Source organism: Coregonus clupeaformis, chromosome 39 (assembly GCF_020615455.1).
Source record: "Coregonus clupeaformis isolate EN_2021a chromosome 39, ASM2061545v1, whole genome shotgun sequence".
Lineage (NCBI taxonomy): Eukaryota > Metazoa > Chordata > Actinopteri > Salmoniformes > Salmonidae > Coregonus > Coregonus clupeaformis.
The window spans coordinates 6,462,175-6,479,783 of NC_059230.1; the positions used below are offsets into that span (position 1 = coordinate 6,462,175).

The window sequence follows — 17,609 nt, forward strand, 5'->3', positions numbered from 1 at the left end:
TTATAACGCCTATAGTCTAGTTATAACGCCTATAGTCTAGTTATAGTCTAGTTATAACGCCTATAGTCTAGTTATAACGCCTATAGTCTAGTTATAACACCTATAGTCTAGTTATAACGCCTATAGTCTAGTTATAACGCCTATAGTCTAGTTATAGTCTAGTTATAACGCCTATAGTCTAGTTATAACACCTATAGTCTAGTTATAACGCCTATAGTCTAGTTATAACGCCTATAGTCTAGTTATAACGCCTATAGTCTAGTTATAACACCTATAGTCTAGTTATAACACCTATAGTCTAGTTATAACACCTATAGTCTAGTTATAATGCCTATAGTCTAGTTATAACGCCTATAGTCTAGTTATAACGCCTATAGTCTAGTTATAACGCCTATAGTCTAGTTATAGTCTAGTTATAACGCCTATAGTCTAGTTATAACGCCTATAGTCTAGTTATAACGCCTATAGTCTAGTTATAGTCTAGTTATAACACCTATAGTCTAGTTATAGTCTAGTTATAACGCCTATAGTCTAGTTATAATGCCTATAGTCTAGTTATAACACCTATAGTCTAGTTAGTCTAGTTATAACGCCTATAGTCTAGTTATAACGCCTATAGTCTAGTTATAGTCTAGTTATAACGCCTATAGTCTAGTTATAACGCCTATAGTCTAGTTATAGTCTAGTTATAACGCCTATAGTCTAGTTATAACACCTATAGTCTAGTTAGTCTAGTTATAACACCTATAGTGTAGTTATAGTCTAGTTATAACACCTATAGTCTAGTTATAACGCCTATAGTCTAGTTATAACGCCTATAGTCTAGTTATAACGCCTATAGTCTAGTTATAGTCTAGTTATAACGCCTATAGTCTAGTTATAACGCCTATAGTCTAGTTATAACGCCTATAGTCTAGTTATAGTCTAGTTATAACACCTATAGTCTAGTTATAGTCTAGTTATAACGCCTATAGTCTAGTTATAACGCCTATAGTCTAGTTATAACACCTATAGTCTAGTTAGTCTAGTTATAACGCCTATAGTCTAGTTATAACGCCTATAGTCTAGTTATAGTCTAGTTATAACGCCTATAGTCTAGTTATAACGCCTATAGTCTAGTTATAGTCTAGTTATAACGCCTATAGTCTAGTTATAACACCTATAGTCTAGTTAGTCTAGTTATAACGCCTATAGTCTAGTTATAACACCTATAGTCTAGTTATAGTCTAGTTATAACGCCTATAGTCTAGTTATAACACCTATAGTCTAGTTAGTCTAGTTATAACGCCTATAGTCTAGTTATAACACCTATAGTCTAGTTAGTCTAGTTATAACACCTATAGTGTAGTTATAGTCTAGTTATAACACCTATAGTCTAGTTATAATGCATATAGTCTAGTTATACCACCTATAGTCTAGTTATAGTCTAGTTATAACACCTATAGTCTAGTTATAACGCCTATAGTCTAGTTATAACACCTATAGTCTAGTTATAACGCCTATAGTCTAGTTATAACACCTATAGTCTAGTTATAGTCTAGTTATAACGCCTATAGTCTAGTTATAACACCTATAGTCTAGTTATAACACCTATAGTCTAGTTATAACACCTGTAGTCTAGTTATAACGCCTATAGTCTAGTTATAACACCTATAGTCTAGTTATAACACCTATAGTCTAGTTATAATGCCTATAGTCTAGTTATAACGCCTATAGTCTAGTTATAACACCTATAGTCTAGTTATAGTCTAGTTATAACACCTATAGTCTAGTTATAACGCCTATAGTCTAGTTATAACACCTATAGTCTAGTTATAACACCTATAGTCTAGTTATAATGCCTATAGTCTAGTTATAACGCCTATAGTCTAGTTATAGTCTAGTTATAACACCTATAATCTAGTTATAACGCCTATAGTCTAGTTATAACACCTATAGTCTAGTTATAACACCTATAGTCTAGTTATAACACCTGTAGTCTAGTTATAACGCCTATAGTCTAGTTATAACGCCTATAGTCTAGTTATAACACCTATAGTCTAGTTATAACACCTATAATCTAGTTATAACACCTATAGTCTAGTTATAACGCCTATAGTCTAGTTATAACACCTATAGTCTAGTTATAACACCTATAGTCTAGTTATAATGCCTATAGTCTAGTTATAACGCCTATAGTCTAGTTATAGTCTAGTTATAACACCTATAGTCTAGTTATAACACCTATAATCTAGTTATAACGCCTATAGTCTAGTTATAACACCTATAGTCTAGTTATAACACCTATAGTCTAGTTATAACACCTATAGTCTAGTTATAGTCTAGTTATAACACCTATAGTCTAGTTATAACACCTATAGTCTAGTTATAACGCCTATAGTCTAGTTATAACACCTATAGTCTAGTTATAACACCTATAGTCTAGTTATAACACCTATAGTCTAGTTATAGTCTAGTTATAACGCCTATAGTCTAGTTATAATGCCTATAGTCTAGTTATAATAATAAATAATAATAATATGCCATTTAGCAGACGCTTTTATCCAAAGCGACTTACAGTCATGCGTGCATAATTTTTTTTGTGTACGGGTGGTCCCGGGGATCGAACCCACTACCTTGGCGTTACAAGCGCCATGCTCTACCAGCTGAGCTACAGAGGACCGCCTATAGTTATAACGCCTATAGTCTAGTTATAACGCCTATAGTCTAGTTATAGTCTAGTTATAACGCCTATAGTCTAGTTATAACACCTATAGTCTAGTTACAACGCCTATAGTCTAGTGATAGTCTAGTTATAACGCCTATAGTCTAGTTATAGTCTAGTTATAACGCCTATAGTCTAGTTATAACGCCTATAGTCTAGTTATAACGCCTATAGTCTAGTTATAACGCCTATAGTCTAGTTATAACGCCTATAGTCTAGTTATAACACCTATAGTCTAGTTATAGTCTAGTTATAACGCCTATAGTCTAGTTACAACACCTATAGTCTAGTTAGTCTAGTTATAACGCCTATAGTCTAGTTATAACACCTATAGTCTAGTTATAGTCTAGTTATAACACCTATAGTCTAGTTATAATGCCTATAGTCTAGTTATAACACCTATAGTCTAGTTATAACGCCTATAGTCTAGTTATAACGCCTATAGTCTAGTTATAACGCCTATAGTCTAGTTATAATGCCTATAGTCTAGTTATAACACCTATAGTCTAGTTATAACACCTATAGTCTAGTTATAGTCTAGTTACAACGCCTATAGTCTAGTTATAACGCCTATAGTCTAGTTATAACGCCTATAGTCTAGTTATAACGCCTATAGTCTAGTTATAACGCCTATAGTCTAGTTATAGTCTAGTTATAACGCCTATAGTCTAGTTATAACACCTATAGTCTAGTTATAGTCTAGTTATAACGCCTATAGTATAGTTATAACGCCTATAGTCTAGTTATAACGCCTATAGTCTAGTTATAACGCCTATAGTCTAGTTATAACACCTATAGTCTAGTTATAACACCTATAGTCTAGTTATAGTCTAGTTACAACGCCTATAGTCTAGTTATAACGCCTATAGTCTAGTTATAACGCCTATAGTCTAGTTATAACGCCTATAGTCTAGTTATAACGCCTATAGTCTAGTTATAACACCTATAGTCTAGTTATAGTCTAGTTATAACGCCTATAGTCTAGTTACAACACCTATAGTCTAGTTAGTCTAGTTATAACGCCTATAGTCTAGTTATAACACCTATAGTCTAGTTATAGTCTAGTTATAACACCTATAGTCTAGTTATAATGCCTATAGTCTAGTTATAACACCTATAGTCTAGTTATAACGCCTATAGTCTAGTTATAGTCTAGTTATAACGCCTATAGTCTAGTTATAACGCCTATAGTCTAGTTATAATGCCTATAGTCTAGTTATAACACCTATAGTCTAGTTATAACACCTATAGTCTAGTTATAGTCTAGTTACAACGCCTATAGTCTAGTTATAACGCCTATAGTCTAGTTATAACGCCTATAGTCTAGTTATAACGCCTATAGTCTAGTTATAACGCCTATAGTCTAGTTATAACACCTATAGTCTAGTTATAGTCTAGTTATAACGCCTATAGTCTAGTTACAACACCTATAGTCTAGTTAGTCTAGTTATAACGCCTATAGTCTAGTTATAACACCTATAGTCTAGTTATAGTCTAGTTATAACACCTATAGTCTAGTTATAATGCCTATAGTCTAGTTATAACACCTATAGTCTAGTTATAACGCCTATAGTCTAGTTATAGTCTAGTTATAACGCCTATAGTCTAGTTATAACGCCTATAGTCTAGTTATAATGCCTATAGTCTAGTTATAACACCTATAGTCTAGTTATAACACCTATAGTCTAGTTATAGTCTAGTTACAACGCCTATAGTCTAGTTATAACGCCTATAGTCTAGTTATAACGCCTATAGTCTAGTTATAACGCCTATAGTCTAGTTATAGTCTAGTTATAACGCCTATAGTCTAGTTATAACACCTATAGTCTAGTTAGTCTAGTTATAACGCCTATAGTCTAGTTATAACACCTATAGTCTAGTTATAACACCTATAATCTAGTTATAACACCTATAGTCTAGTTATAACGCCTATAGTCTAGTTATAACACCTATAGTCTAGTTATAACACCTATAGTCTAGTTATAATGCCTATAGTCTAGTTATAACGCCTATAGTCTAGTTATAGTCTAGTTATAACACCTATAGTCTAGTTATAACACCTATAATCTAGTTATAACGCCTATAGTCTAGTTATAACACCTATAGTCTAGTTATAACACCTATAGTCTAGTTATAACACCTATAGTCTAGTTATAGTCTAGTTATAACACCTATAGTCTAGTTATAACACCTATAGTCTAGTTATAACGCCTATAGTCTAGTTATAACACCTATAGTCTAGTTATAACACCTATAGTCTAGTTATAACACCTATAGTCTAGTTATAGTCTAGTTATAACGCCTATAGTCTAGTTATAATGCCTATAGTCTAGTTATAATAATAAATAATAATAATATGCCATTTAGCAGACGCTTTTATCCAAAGCGACTTACAGTCATGCGTGCATAATTTTTTTGTGTACGGGTGGTCCCGGGGATCGAACCCACTACCTTGGCGTTACAAGCGCCATGCTCTACCAGCTGAGCTACAGAGGACCGCCTATAGTTATAACGCCTATAGTCTAGTTATAACGCCTATAGTCTAGTTATAGTCTAGTTATAACGCCTATAGTCTAGTTATAACACCTATAGTCTATTTACAACGCCTATAGTCTAGTGATAGTCTAGTTATAACGCCTATAGTCTAGTTATAGTCTAGTTATAACGCCTATAGTCTAGTTATAACGCCTATAGTCTAGTTATAACGCCTATAGTCTAGTTATAACGCCTATAGTCTAGTTATAACGCCTATAGTCTAGTTATAACACCTATAGTCTAGTTATAGTCTAGTTATAACGCCTATAGTCTAGTTACAACACCTATAGTCTAGTTAGTCTAGTTATAACGCCTATAGTCTAGTTATAACACCTATAGTCTAGTTATAGTCTAGTTATAACACCTATAGTCTAGTTATAATGCCTATAGTCTAGTTATAACACCTATAGTCTAGTTATAACGCCTATAGTCTAGTTATAGTCTAGTTATAACGCCTATAGTCTAGTTATAACGCCTATAGTCTAGTTATAATGCCTATAGTCTAGTTATAACACCTATAGTCTAGTTATAACACCTATAGTCTAGTTATAGTCTAGTTACAACGCCTATAGTCTAGTTATAACGCCTATAGTCTAGTTATAACGCCTATAGTCTAGTTATAACGCCTATAGTCTAGTTATAACGCCTATAGTCTAGTTATAGTCTAGTTATAACGCCTATAGTCTAGTTATAACACCTATAGTCTAGTTATAGTCTAGTTATAACGCCTATAGTATAGTTATAACGCCTATAGTCTAGTTATAACGCCTATAGTCTAGTTATAACGCCTATAGTCTAGTTATAACACCTATAGTCTAGTTATAACACCTATAGTCTAGTTATAGTCTAGTTACAACGCCTATAGTCTAGTTATAACGCCTATAGTCTAGTTATAACGCCTATAGTCTAGTTATAACGCCTATAGTCTAGTTATAACACCTATAGTCTAGTTATAGTCTAGTTATAACGCCTATAGTCTAGTTACAACACCTATAGTCTAGTTAGTCTAGTTATAACGCCTATAGTCTAGTTATAACACCTATAGTCTAGTTATAGTCTAGTTATAACACCTATAGTCTAGTTATAATGCCTATAGTCTAGTTATAACACCTATAGTCTAGTTATAACGCCTATAGTCTAGTTATAGTCTAGTTATAACGCCTATAGTCTAGTTATAACGCCTATAGTCTAGTTATAATGCCTATAGTCTAGTTATAACACCTATAGTCTAGTTATAACACCTATAGTCTAGTTATAGTCTAGTTACAACGCCTATAGTCTAGTTATAACGCCTATAGTCTAGTTATAACGCCTATAGTCTAGTTATAACGCCTATAGTCTAGTTATAACGCCTATAGTCTAGTTATAACACCTATAGTCTAGTTATAGTCTAGTTATAACGCCTATAGTCTAGTTACAACACCTATAGTCTAGTTAGTCTAGTTATAACGCCTATAGTCTAGTTATAACACCTATAGTCTAGTTATAGTCTAGTTATAACACCTATAGTCTAGTTATAATGCCTATAGTCTAGTTATAACACCTATAGTCTAGTTATAACGCCTATAGTCTAGTTATAGTCTAGTTATAACGCCTATAGTCTAGTTATAACGCCTATAGTCTAGTTATAATGCCTATAGTCTAGTTATAACACCTATAGTCTAGTTATAACACCTATAGTCTAGTTATAGTCTAGTTACAACGCCTATAGTCTAGTTATAACGCCTATAGTCTAGTTATAACGCCTATAGTCTAGTTATAACGCCTATAGTCTAGTTATAGTCTAGTTATAACGCCTATAGTCTAGTTATAACACCTATAGTCTAGTTATAGTCTAGTTATAACGTCTATAGTCTAGTTATAACACCTATAGTCTAGTTAGTCTAGTTATAACGCCTATAGTCTAGTTATAACACCTATAGTCTAGTTATAGTCTAGTTATAACACCTATAGTGTAGTTATAGTCTAGTTATAACACCTATAGTCTAGTTATAATGCCTATAGTCTAGTTATAACACCTATAGTCTAGTTATAACACCTATAGTCTAGTTATAGTCTAGTTATAACACCTGTAGTCTAGTTATAACGCCTATAGTCTAGTTATAACGCCTATAGTCTAGTTATAACACCTATAGTCTAGTTATAACACCTATAGTCTAGTTATAACACCTATAGTCTAGTTATAACGCCCATAGTCTAGTTATAACACCTATAGTCTAGTTATAACACCTATAGTCTAGTTATAGTCTAGTTATAACACCTGTAGTCTAGTTATAACGCCTATAGTCTAGTTATAACGCCTATAGTCTAGTTATAACACCTATAGTCTAGTTATAACACCTATAGTCTAGTTATAACACCTATAGTCTAGTTATAACGCCCATAGTCTAGTTATAACACCTATAGTCTAGTTATAACACCTATAGTCTAGTTATAGTCTAGTTATAACACCTGTAGTCTAGTTATAACGCCTATAGTCTAGTTATAACGCCTATAGTCTAGTTATAACACCTATAGTCTAGTTATAACACCTATAGTCTAGTTATAATGCCTATAGTCTAGTCATAACACCTAGTTATGAGGATGGGAGACTGGGAACCTATCTGGGCTAAACCCAACTTAATAACATTGCTAGGTGGCTAGAAGTATTACAGAGAAACAACTACTATACTTTCTCTTTTGTTTTCTTATCCATTTATTGAAGAAGAAGAAAAACAGTTTTTACAACGTACTACTCTCCCTTATCTGACCATCCTGCGTGTTTGGGCTGTACCTACAGTATTAGATTGTAACGACAGCTGACAGATAATTGCCTGATTGAATGACAATGGTCTCTGGTTCATCTCACACACAGATTATCTGACTAACCTTTTAACCCCGAGCCTACTGAAGGGATGTAAAACACAAACTGTCTGTTGTTATACAGGGGCCACTCTGAATATACAGCACATGGTTGCATCTTAGACTTTTAGCCCTTCGGATGTAATGGTGGGGAGTATGGAGAGATTGGATATTAGCTGTGTGTGCACACAGAGAGAGAGAGAGAGAGAGAGAGAGACCGAGAGACAGAGAGAGACAGAGAAAGAGAAAGAGAGAGAGAGAGACAGAGAAAGAGAGAGGGAAAGAGAGAGACAGAGACAGAGAGAGAGACCGAGAGACAGAGAAAGAGACAGAGAGAGAAAGAGAGAGACAGAGACAGAGAGAGAAAGAGAGAGACAGAGAAAGAGAGACAGAGAAAGAGAGAGACAGAGAAAGAGAGACAGAGAGAGAGACAGAGAGAGAGAGAGAGAGAGAGACAGAGAAAGAGAGAGAGAGACAGAGAAAGAGAGAGAGAGAGAGAGAGAGATTACAGTAAAAAGACAGATTGTCCCTCCCAATTTAAAATCAGCTGGATTCTGATTGGATTGCTGAACGCTAACTGGCTATAATTAGTGGACTCGAAGTGCGTGGGTGGCGACACAGTGGGAAACACAGACGACTCGCGCATGGAATATGATAAATCAAGAAATGGTAAACGTACAAAACTGACAGTTGACAACAACGGTTTATTTCTTCAAAAATGTCAGTTTGCCTCTCTCTCCAGTAAGAAATGACTAACCTATACTAGCCTACATGTCTGCTGCTAAAGGCGCTCTTCAAACATGACTAGCGCTCCCATTAGAATTGATATAAGTCGAGACAGGGGGATCCCTTAAGAAATTAAATTTAGTGAGAGAGAGAGGGGAGAAGTAGATAGCAGTGGAGTGTATTCATGGATGCCAAGGGAAGCCAGGCTTTCCCCAAAAAAATTTACCAAAAAATAAAATACAAAATTGTATCCTCTCTGTGTTTCATAAATGTCCTTCAATTCGCAAGAGGCTGAATGTATCTCACTGGAGAAAGCATCAGAGTGAGCGAAACAGCGCCCCCTCTGTCTCTCTATGTGTAGCCCATCTATCTGATGCTGTCTGGTCAAAAAGAGTATGACACTGTTGCTGCCCGTAGCATTTAACGCAAGGGAAGGAAGCCAGCGAGCATTTGGCCTCCCTTGATAAAAAAAATTAATCATACAATAATAGCCTATGGGCATTATTATTATTATTAGTGTCAAAGGAATCCAGTTTGGATTTGGCTTCACACCAATCACATCAAGCCAAAAGTCATTAACAGAAAAAAACTTTAAATTGTTGCATCTCGTGTTGTCCTCCGATGACTAGCTAGCTAGCTAATATTGGCCCTTTCCCAAATTAGCCATGGACAGAAATAGGGATTTGGACTTGTGGTTTTACTTAATTCTCCGTACTGGCCAATGATTATAACGACGATTCTGATCCAAATCATAAATTCATATATTGTGCCTCTGGCCTGAGAGGATGTAAGTTCAATATGTAGCTAGATGTAGCAGGCTAATGTCAACTAGCTGGCTAATCGTTGCCCATGAACAGAAGTCAGGCTAGCTAGTGAGTATTTTAGCCAGGTTGCCTAGGACAACAAAAACTAAAAGTGTGTACTGTATGACATCATAGACCGTTCCCGGCAACATGAAAGAGAAGAGGATGGGCTTGGTGTTTCTCTACAAGTAGAGTCAGTCAACATGTTATTCCTACTTACACACACACAGAAATCAGAACCATGGACAGCCACATCATATTTAGCTTACGTTGGACTAAGTCGTTTTTTGGGTATCTTTTAGTTGTCCCTGTATTAGACTAAGCGTAGGTGATTTGATGATGTTGAAATGTCGAAGCTGAAATGGTGCTGGAATAGTGGAGGCAGCTCCTGTTTTCTTTGCGACTTGAGGTAACTAAATCAATAGTTGTTTAGTGGTCCGTGTGATGAGGTGTGAATGACGGAGTCAGGTAAAACACCGAAATCCAGAGTTTATTCAGTGTACATGAATAAAGCCCAGCAAGCGTCAAAACGAAACTAGCACAAGGGAAAAATCCACCTTGGCTAGATACAAGGAAAGAGTAGCTCAACCCAGCTACTCACTCTCACAATCACTCACAAAGGACAAGGGGGCAGAGGGAACACTTATACACAGACTAATGAGGGAATGAGTACCAGGTGTGTGTAATTGACAAGACAAGACAAATGGAGTGATGATAAATGGAGCGGTAGTGGCTAGTAAGCCGGTGACGACGAACGCCGAAACCTGCCGGAGCAAGGAGGAGGGGCAGCCTCAGCCTCGGCTGAATTCGTGACAGTCCGAAACAGTCGGAAACATTAAAAGGGGAATGGAAACACTTTAGGAAGTAAATCTAAGCAAAGAGATTAATTCAATCCACTAACACTAAAACATGTGCAATTAACATAAAAACATCTCTATATTTAGCATTTTGATCGTCGACAAGATTTATTTGAGCTATGGTCAGCGCCATTTTAAATTGCCATAGTAATGACTGACGCCAGTTCATCACTGGCAGGAATCAGCAAATTGTCTGTGGTATTGAGTTTTTTGTTACTGCTACGAGAACGAACTCTTTGATCTGGGGCAACGATCGGCTCAAACATGAACGGCTTCAGTAGGTATATTGGCTCCCTAAATAACATTATTTCATTCTCTGTAATAAACTAATTCTCAGACTCTGAGCTACTCGGTAAATTCGGCCATTTTGGGGAGTTACAAAATTGTCTCTCCTGCCAGTGACGCAACAATGCTAATATGGTGATTTACAGTTTCAGTCAGCAGGCGTTCTAAATCCTAGTGTTTCCAGTCCCCTTTAACTTGCTTGACCTTGACTGTAGGTCGTGTAACTGTTTGTTCCATGCAATATGTTTTGTGGACTTCACCGGTCAGATGTTGCTCTCCGGTTTTGTGATGAAACAAAAGCTGTGGTTGAATTTATTCTGCCACTGTGTCTTCTTATTGTCTCTGGCCTTTAGGCCTATATACAGTGGGGGGGGGAATTATTTAGTCAGCCACCAATTGTGCAAGTTCTCCCACTTAAAAAGATGAGAGATGCCTGTAATTTTCATCATAGGTACACGTCAACTATGACAGACAAAATGAGAAAAAAACATCCAGAAAATCACATTGTAGGATTTTTTATGAATTTATTTGCAAATTATGGTGGAAAATAAGTATTTGGTCAATAACAAAAGTTTCTCAATACTTTGTTATATACCCTTTGTTGGCAATGACACAGGTCAAACGTTTTCTGTAAGTCTTCACAAGGTTTTCACACACTGTTGCTGGTATTTTGGCCCATTCCTCCATGCAGATCTCCTCTAGAGCAGTGATGTTTTGGGGCTGTCGCTGGGCAACACGGACTTTCAACTCCCTCCAAAGATTTTCTATGGGGTTGAGATCTGGAGACTGGCTAGGCCACTCCAGGACCTTGAAATGCTTCTTACGAAGCCACTCCTTCGTTGCCCGGGCAGTGTGTTTGGGATCATTGTCATGCTGAAAAGACCCAGCCATGTTTCATCTTCAATGCCCTTGCTGATGGAAGGAGGTTTTCACTCAAAATCTCACGATACATGGCCCCATTCATTCTTTCCTTTACACGGATCAGTCGTCCTGGTCCATTTGCAGAAAAACAGCCCCAAAGCATGATGTTTCCACCCCCATGCTTCACAGTAGGTATGGTGTTCTTTGGATGCAACTCAGCATTCTTTGTCCTCCAAACACGACTAGTTGAGTTTTTACCAAAAAGTTATATTTTGGTTTCATCTGACCATATGACATTCTCCCAATCCTCTTCTGGATCATCCAAATGCACTCTAGCAAACTTCAGACGGGCCTGGACATGTACTGGCTTAAGCAGGGGGACACGTCTGGCACTGCAGGATTTGAGTCCCTGGCGGCGTAGTGTGTTACTGATGGTAGGCTTTGTTACTTTGGTCCCAGCTCTCTGCAGGTCATTCACTAGGTCCCCCCGTGTGGTTCTGGGATTTTTGCTCACCGTTCTTGTGATCATTTTGACCCCACGGGGTGAGATCTTGCATGGAGCCCCAGATCGAGGGAGATTATCAGTGGTCTTGTATGTCTTCCATTTCCTAATAATTGCTCCCACAGTTGATTTCTTCAAACCAAGCTGCTTACCTATTGCAGATTCAGTCTTCCCAGACTGGTGCAGGTCTACAATTTTGTTTCTGGTGTCCTTTGACAGCTCTTTGGTCTTGGCCATAGTGGAGTTTGGAGTGTGACTGTTTGAGGTTGTGGACAGGTGTCTTTTATACTGATAACAAGTTCAAACAGGTGCCATTAATACAGGTAACGAGTGGAGGACAGAGGAGCCTCTTAAATAAGAAGTTACAGGTCTGTGAGAGCCAGAAATCTTGCTTGTTTGTAGGTGACCAAATACTTATTTTCCACCATAATTTGCAAATAAATTCATTAAAAATCTTACAATGTGATTTTCTGGAAAAAAAAAATCTCAATTTGTCTGTCATAGTTGACGTGTACCTATGATGAAAATTACAGGCATCTCTCATCTTTTTAAGTGGGAGAACTTGCACAATTGGTGGCTGACTAAATACTTTTTTCCCCCACTGTATCACGGTCGCAAGACATATGAACTAACAGGTTATAGAGCAAACAACGCAATTATCACAACACATAGGTTGTAATATGGCTTTTTGGGGGGGCTTTTCCCAGTGATTTTCACCGCTACTGGTAGAGGTCCGGATATGAAAGGGATGTAGGGATAACAAGATGCGCTCGGAGACTGACAGAGAGATATAAAGGGATGTAGGGATAACAAGATGCGCTCGGAGACTGACAGAGAGATATAAAGGGATGTAGGGATAACAAGATGCGCTCGGAGACTGACAGAGAGATATAAAGGGATGTAGGGATAACAAGATGCGCTCGGAGACTGACAGAGAGATATAAAGGGATGTAGGGATAACAAGATGCGCTCGGAGACTGACAGAGAGATATAAAGGGATGTAGGGATAACAAGATGCGCTCGGAGACTGACAGAGAGATATAAAGAGAGAGAGTAGATGAGGACAGAGAGTGAGATAGTGAGGACAGATAGTGAGGACAGATAGTGAGATAGTGAGGACAGATAGCGAGATAGTGAGGACAGATAGCGAGATAGTGAGGACAGATAGCGAGATAGTGAGGACAGATAGCGAGATAGTGAGGACAGATAGCGAGATAGTGAGGACAGATAGCGTGATAGTGAGGACAGATAGCGAGATAGTGAGAGAGAGAGAGCGATGGAGAGGTAGGTAGATGAGGCAGGGAGCAGCGGTCAGACTGCATTGCAGCCTGCCCGACCGAACAAATTCTTATTTACAATGACGGCCTACCCCGGACGACGACGGGCCAATTGCGCGCCGCCCTATGGGACTCCCAGTCACGGACAGATTGTGATACAGCCTGGAATCGAACCAGGGTCTGCAGTGACGCTTCTAGCACTGAGATACAGTGCCTTATACCACTGCGCCACTCGGGAGACCCAAGGTGGAGAAGGAATAATGGTCTGGGGCTGTTTTTCATGGTTCGGGCTAGGCCCCTTAGTTCCAGTGAAGGGGAATCTTAATGCTACAGCATAGAATGCCATTCTAGATGATTCTATGCTTCCAACTTTGTGGCAACAGTTTGGGGAAGGCCCTTTCCTGTTTCTGTATGACAATGCCCCAGTGCACAAAGCGAGGTCCATACAGCTATGGTTTGTCGAGATCGGTGTGGAAGAACTTGACTGGCCTGCACAGAGCCCTGACCTCAACCCCATCGAACACCTTTGGGATGAGTTTGAACGCCGACTGCGAAACCAGGCCTAATCACCCAACATCAGTGCCCAACCTCACTAATGCTCGTGGTTGAATGGAAGCAAGTCCCCGCTGCAATGTTCCAACATCTAGTGGAAAGCCTTCCCAGAAGAGTGGAGGCTGTTATAGCAGCAAAGGGGGGGGGACCAACTCCACATGAATGCCCATGATTTTGGAATGAGATGTTCGACGAGCAGGTGTCCACATACCTTTGGTCATGTAGTGTATTATATGCCCATGGGAAGCAGTTATGGTGCCTGTAAGACTATTTAGACTTAGCCTACTTAAAACAATTTGTTTCGTTTAGTTTCACATTTTTCACCCTTTTTAGTTAATTTAAATCTTGCTTATTGACAACATTTGTCATGTCCATGCTCAGCCATGATGTAATTTACAGTAGGCCTAGCCCCTATATCAGTGTGAATGCTATGTCCACATACTTTTGGTCATGTAGTAGTGTATACAGGGTGAGTAAAATAGGGCACCTTGTTTTTTAATGCACTTTTTCTGCACCATGGTAATGTTTTGGCCCCATCTGGATGTGCTATAGGCTACATTAGCTTTCCCTTTGACAAAACACATCTTGTGGAAAATGTAAAAAAAAAAAAAAATGCTAGTAGGCTACAGTCCTACTATGTTAAGGACTATAGGCCTACCATCCCTGTAAACTGGCAATTCATTTCTAGGCTAAATGTGTTGAGTAGGCCTGGGCATGCGTCTTTAGTCACGTTTCATCATCTACAGTAAAACTTGCAGCATCACCCATAACAACAAGGCCATGGGAAGCAACGCTCTCTCTGTCCTTTGAGTGTCAAGGGAAGAAAATATGTAAACTCTATTAAAACGAAGGATAAACTAAAAGACGCATCTGATCTATTGATGGACCTTAAAGACGATTAGGCTAAGCCCGCGTGCCCAAAGATGACCCACTCCCGCTGTAGCCTGTACACACATCCAGTCAGTCACACGCCAGTGTCCCCCCCCTACCTCCTCTCGCCCTGCTCCGTCTTCTTCTAGGGTCTCCTCTCCTGTCTCCGGTGGTACTGGCACCTCCGTCTGCATTTTTTTCTCTTTCGTCTTCCCCCCTGACACGTGCCCTCCCGTTAACGGTACCAGGGATGCGGACCCACCCCAGGAGTGGCGGCCCTGGCCGGAGGCTGGGACCACCTCCTCGGCACGGCGGGAGTCACCCCATCCGTCGCCGGTCGAGATCCGGTTACACTGTAGTGATGACAGTAGAGCCTGCGGCAAATGCGCATAATCCACGCCGATTGAACGTCGCCTCTGTCGGAATCAGAGGAGTTCATTCACCCGGTTCCTCTCGGTTCTTCTTCACTCCTTCCATGGTTGGATTAATTCACATTTCCCATGCAAACATAGCATAGATTAGACAAAGCCCAGGTTTCTTCCGTTAACGATTAGATTAACGTCCGTTCGTTAGTCCTCTGCGATTCAGTGCCTTGAAGCTTCTAGGCTTCGTTCTAGGCGCAGGTGGGGCGGTGTGTGCAGAAGCTCGAGATGACTAATGCTTCGTTCATGTGCTAGTTGGAATTAGAAAACTCTGAAATGTCAAATTTGCTAACCGGTGCCGCGTTCAACCGGTTAGCAAGTCGAAAATGTCAGTTTCCTAGTCCCGACTAGCACATGAACGCGGCATGAGCCAAAGGGTTACGGTTTCGTTCAGAGTGAGCACGAGGGGCAGGCACGAGAGCGCTGATGTGAAAGATGGATGGGTAGGAGGGGGATGTTTTCCAAAGGCAGACCGCGATCTCGGTTAATCCTACTAGTAAAAGGTAAGCCAGGATCAACCGATTCCTTTTCTATGGTAAATAGTTTATTCTCAGGAAAGAAAATAACGGTAAAACCGTCTCTGGTGGTTATTTTATTTATATTTGTCTCCTTTGAACTGGAAGGTTTGACCCTACACATCCTTCTGTATGCCCACTGACGTCACCCACCACCTGAGCATATAGGCTACATACATTAGTGATGCGCAGGTCAGCTGTTTGTTCACCTGGTCACCAGCAATTGCAAATAACCCATTCGCAATCGCCCAACTATATGTCATTAAGTGAAGATTTGAGGCCAGCACTCAACCCTAACCTGCAAATAGCCTACCAAAATAATGAGCCAACCCGTGCATCACTAATATACATCAACAAAATATACAGTAGGCTAGATCTATAGACAATATACACTGAGCATACCAAACATTAAGAACACCTTGCTAATATTTACACCTTGCTATATATAAGTAAGCATTTCACTGTAATGTCTGCACCTGTTGTATTCGGCGCATGTGACCAATAAAATTTGATTTGATTTGATTTGATTACCAACAATGACGAGACAGCCTACAGGGAGGAGGTGAGGGCTCTGGGAGTGTGGTGCCAGGAAAATAACCTCTCACTCAACGTCAACAAAACAAAGGAGATGATCGTGAACTTCAGGAAACAGCAGAGGGTGCACCCCCTCCCCTCCCCCCTCCCCCTATCCACATCGAGAAGGTGGAAAGCTTCAAGTTCCTTGGCGTACACGTCACTGACAAACTGAAATGGTCCACCCACGCAGACAGTGTGGTGAAGAAGGCGCAACAGAGCCTCTTCAACCTCAGGAGGCTAAAGAAAATTGTCTTGGCACCTAAAACCCTCACAAACTTTTACAGATGCACAATTGAGAGCATCCTGTTGGGCTGTATCACCGCCTGGTATGGCAACTGCACCGCCCGCAACTGCAGGGTTCTCCAGAGGGTGGTGCGGTCTGCCCAACACATCACCGGGGGGAAACTTCCTGCCCTCCAGGACACCTACAGCACCCGATGTCACAGGAAGGCCAAAAAGATCATCAAGGACATCAACCACCCGAGCGACTGCCTGTTCACCCCGCTATCATCCAGAAGGCGAGGTCAGTACAGGTGCATCAAAGCTGTGACCGAGAGACTGAAAAACAGCTTCTATCTCAAGGCCATCAGACTGTTAAACAGTCATCACTAGCACATTAGAGGCTGCTGTTGCCTATTGAAATCACTGGCCACATTAAGAAATGGAACACTAGCCACATTAATAATGTTTACTTATCTGCATTACTCATCTCATATGTATATACTGTATTCTATAATATTCTACTGTATCTTAGTCCATGCCTCTCTGATATCGCTCGTCCATATATGTATATATTCTTAATTCATTCCTTACTTAGATTTGTGTGTATTGGGTTTTACAGTGAGGGAAAAAAGTATTTGATCCCCTGCTGATTTTGTACGTTTGCCCACTGACAAAGAAATGATCAGTCTATAATTTTAATGGTAGGTATATTTGAACAGTGAGAGAGAGAAAAACAACAAAATAATCTAGAAAAACGCATGTCAAAAATGTTATAAATTGATTTGCATTTTAATGAGGGAAATAAGTATTTGACCCCCTCTCAATCAGAAAGATTTCTGGCTCCCAGGTGTCTTTTATACAGGTAACGAGCTGAGATTAGGAGCACACTCTTAAAGGGAGCGCTCCTAATCGCAGCTTGTTACCTGTATAAAAGACACCTGTCCACAAAAGCAATCAATCAATCAGATTCCAAACTCTCCACCATGGCCAAGACCAAAGAGCTCTCCAAGGATGTCAGGGACAAGATTGTAGACCTACACAAGGCTGGAATGGGCTACAAG

At 39.3% G+C, this 17,609-nt stretch overlaps 1 protein-coding gene across 1 annotated transcript in view; it reads right to left on the reverse strand.

Annotated features, from left to right (window-relative positions):
- Positions 1-15,730, reverse strand: part of LOC121554213 (transmembrane protein 151B) — a 30,910-nt gene extending 15,180 nt beyond the window's left edge. The window contains exon 1 of the mRNA XM_041867691.2: positions 14,933-15,730. Within this exon, the coding sequence (XP_041723625.2) occupies positions 14,933-15,007 (75 nt within the window). The 5' untranslated portion in view covers positions 15,008-15,730. The remainder of the gene's footprint in view (positions 1-14,932) is intronic.
- Positions 15,731-17,609: the final 1,879 nt, after the last annotated feature.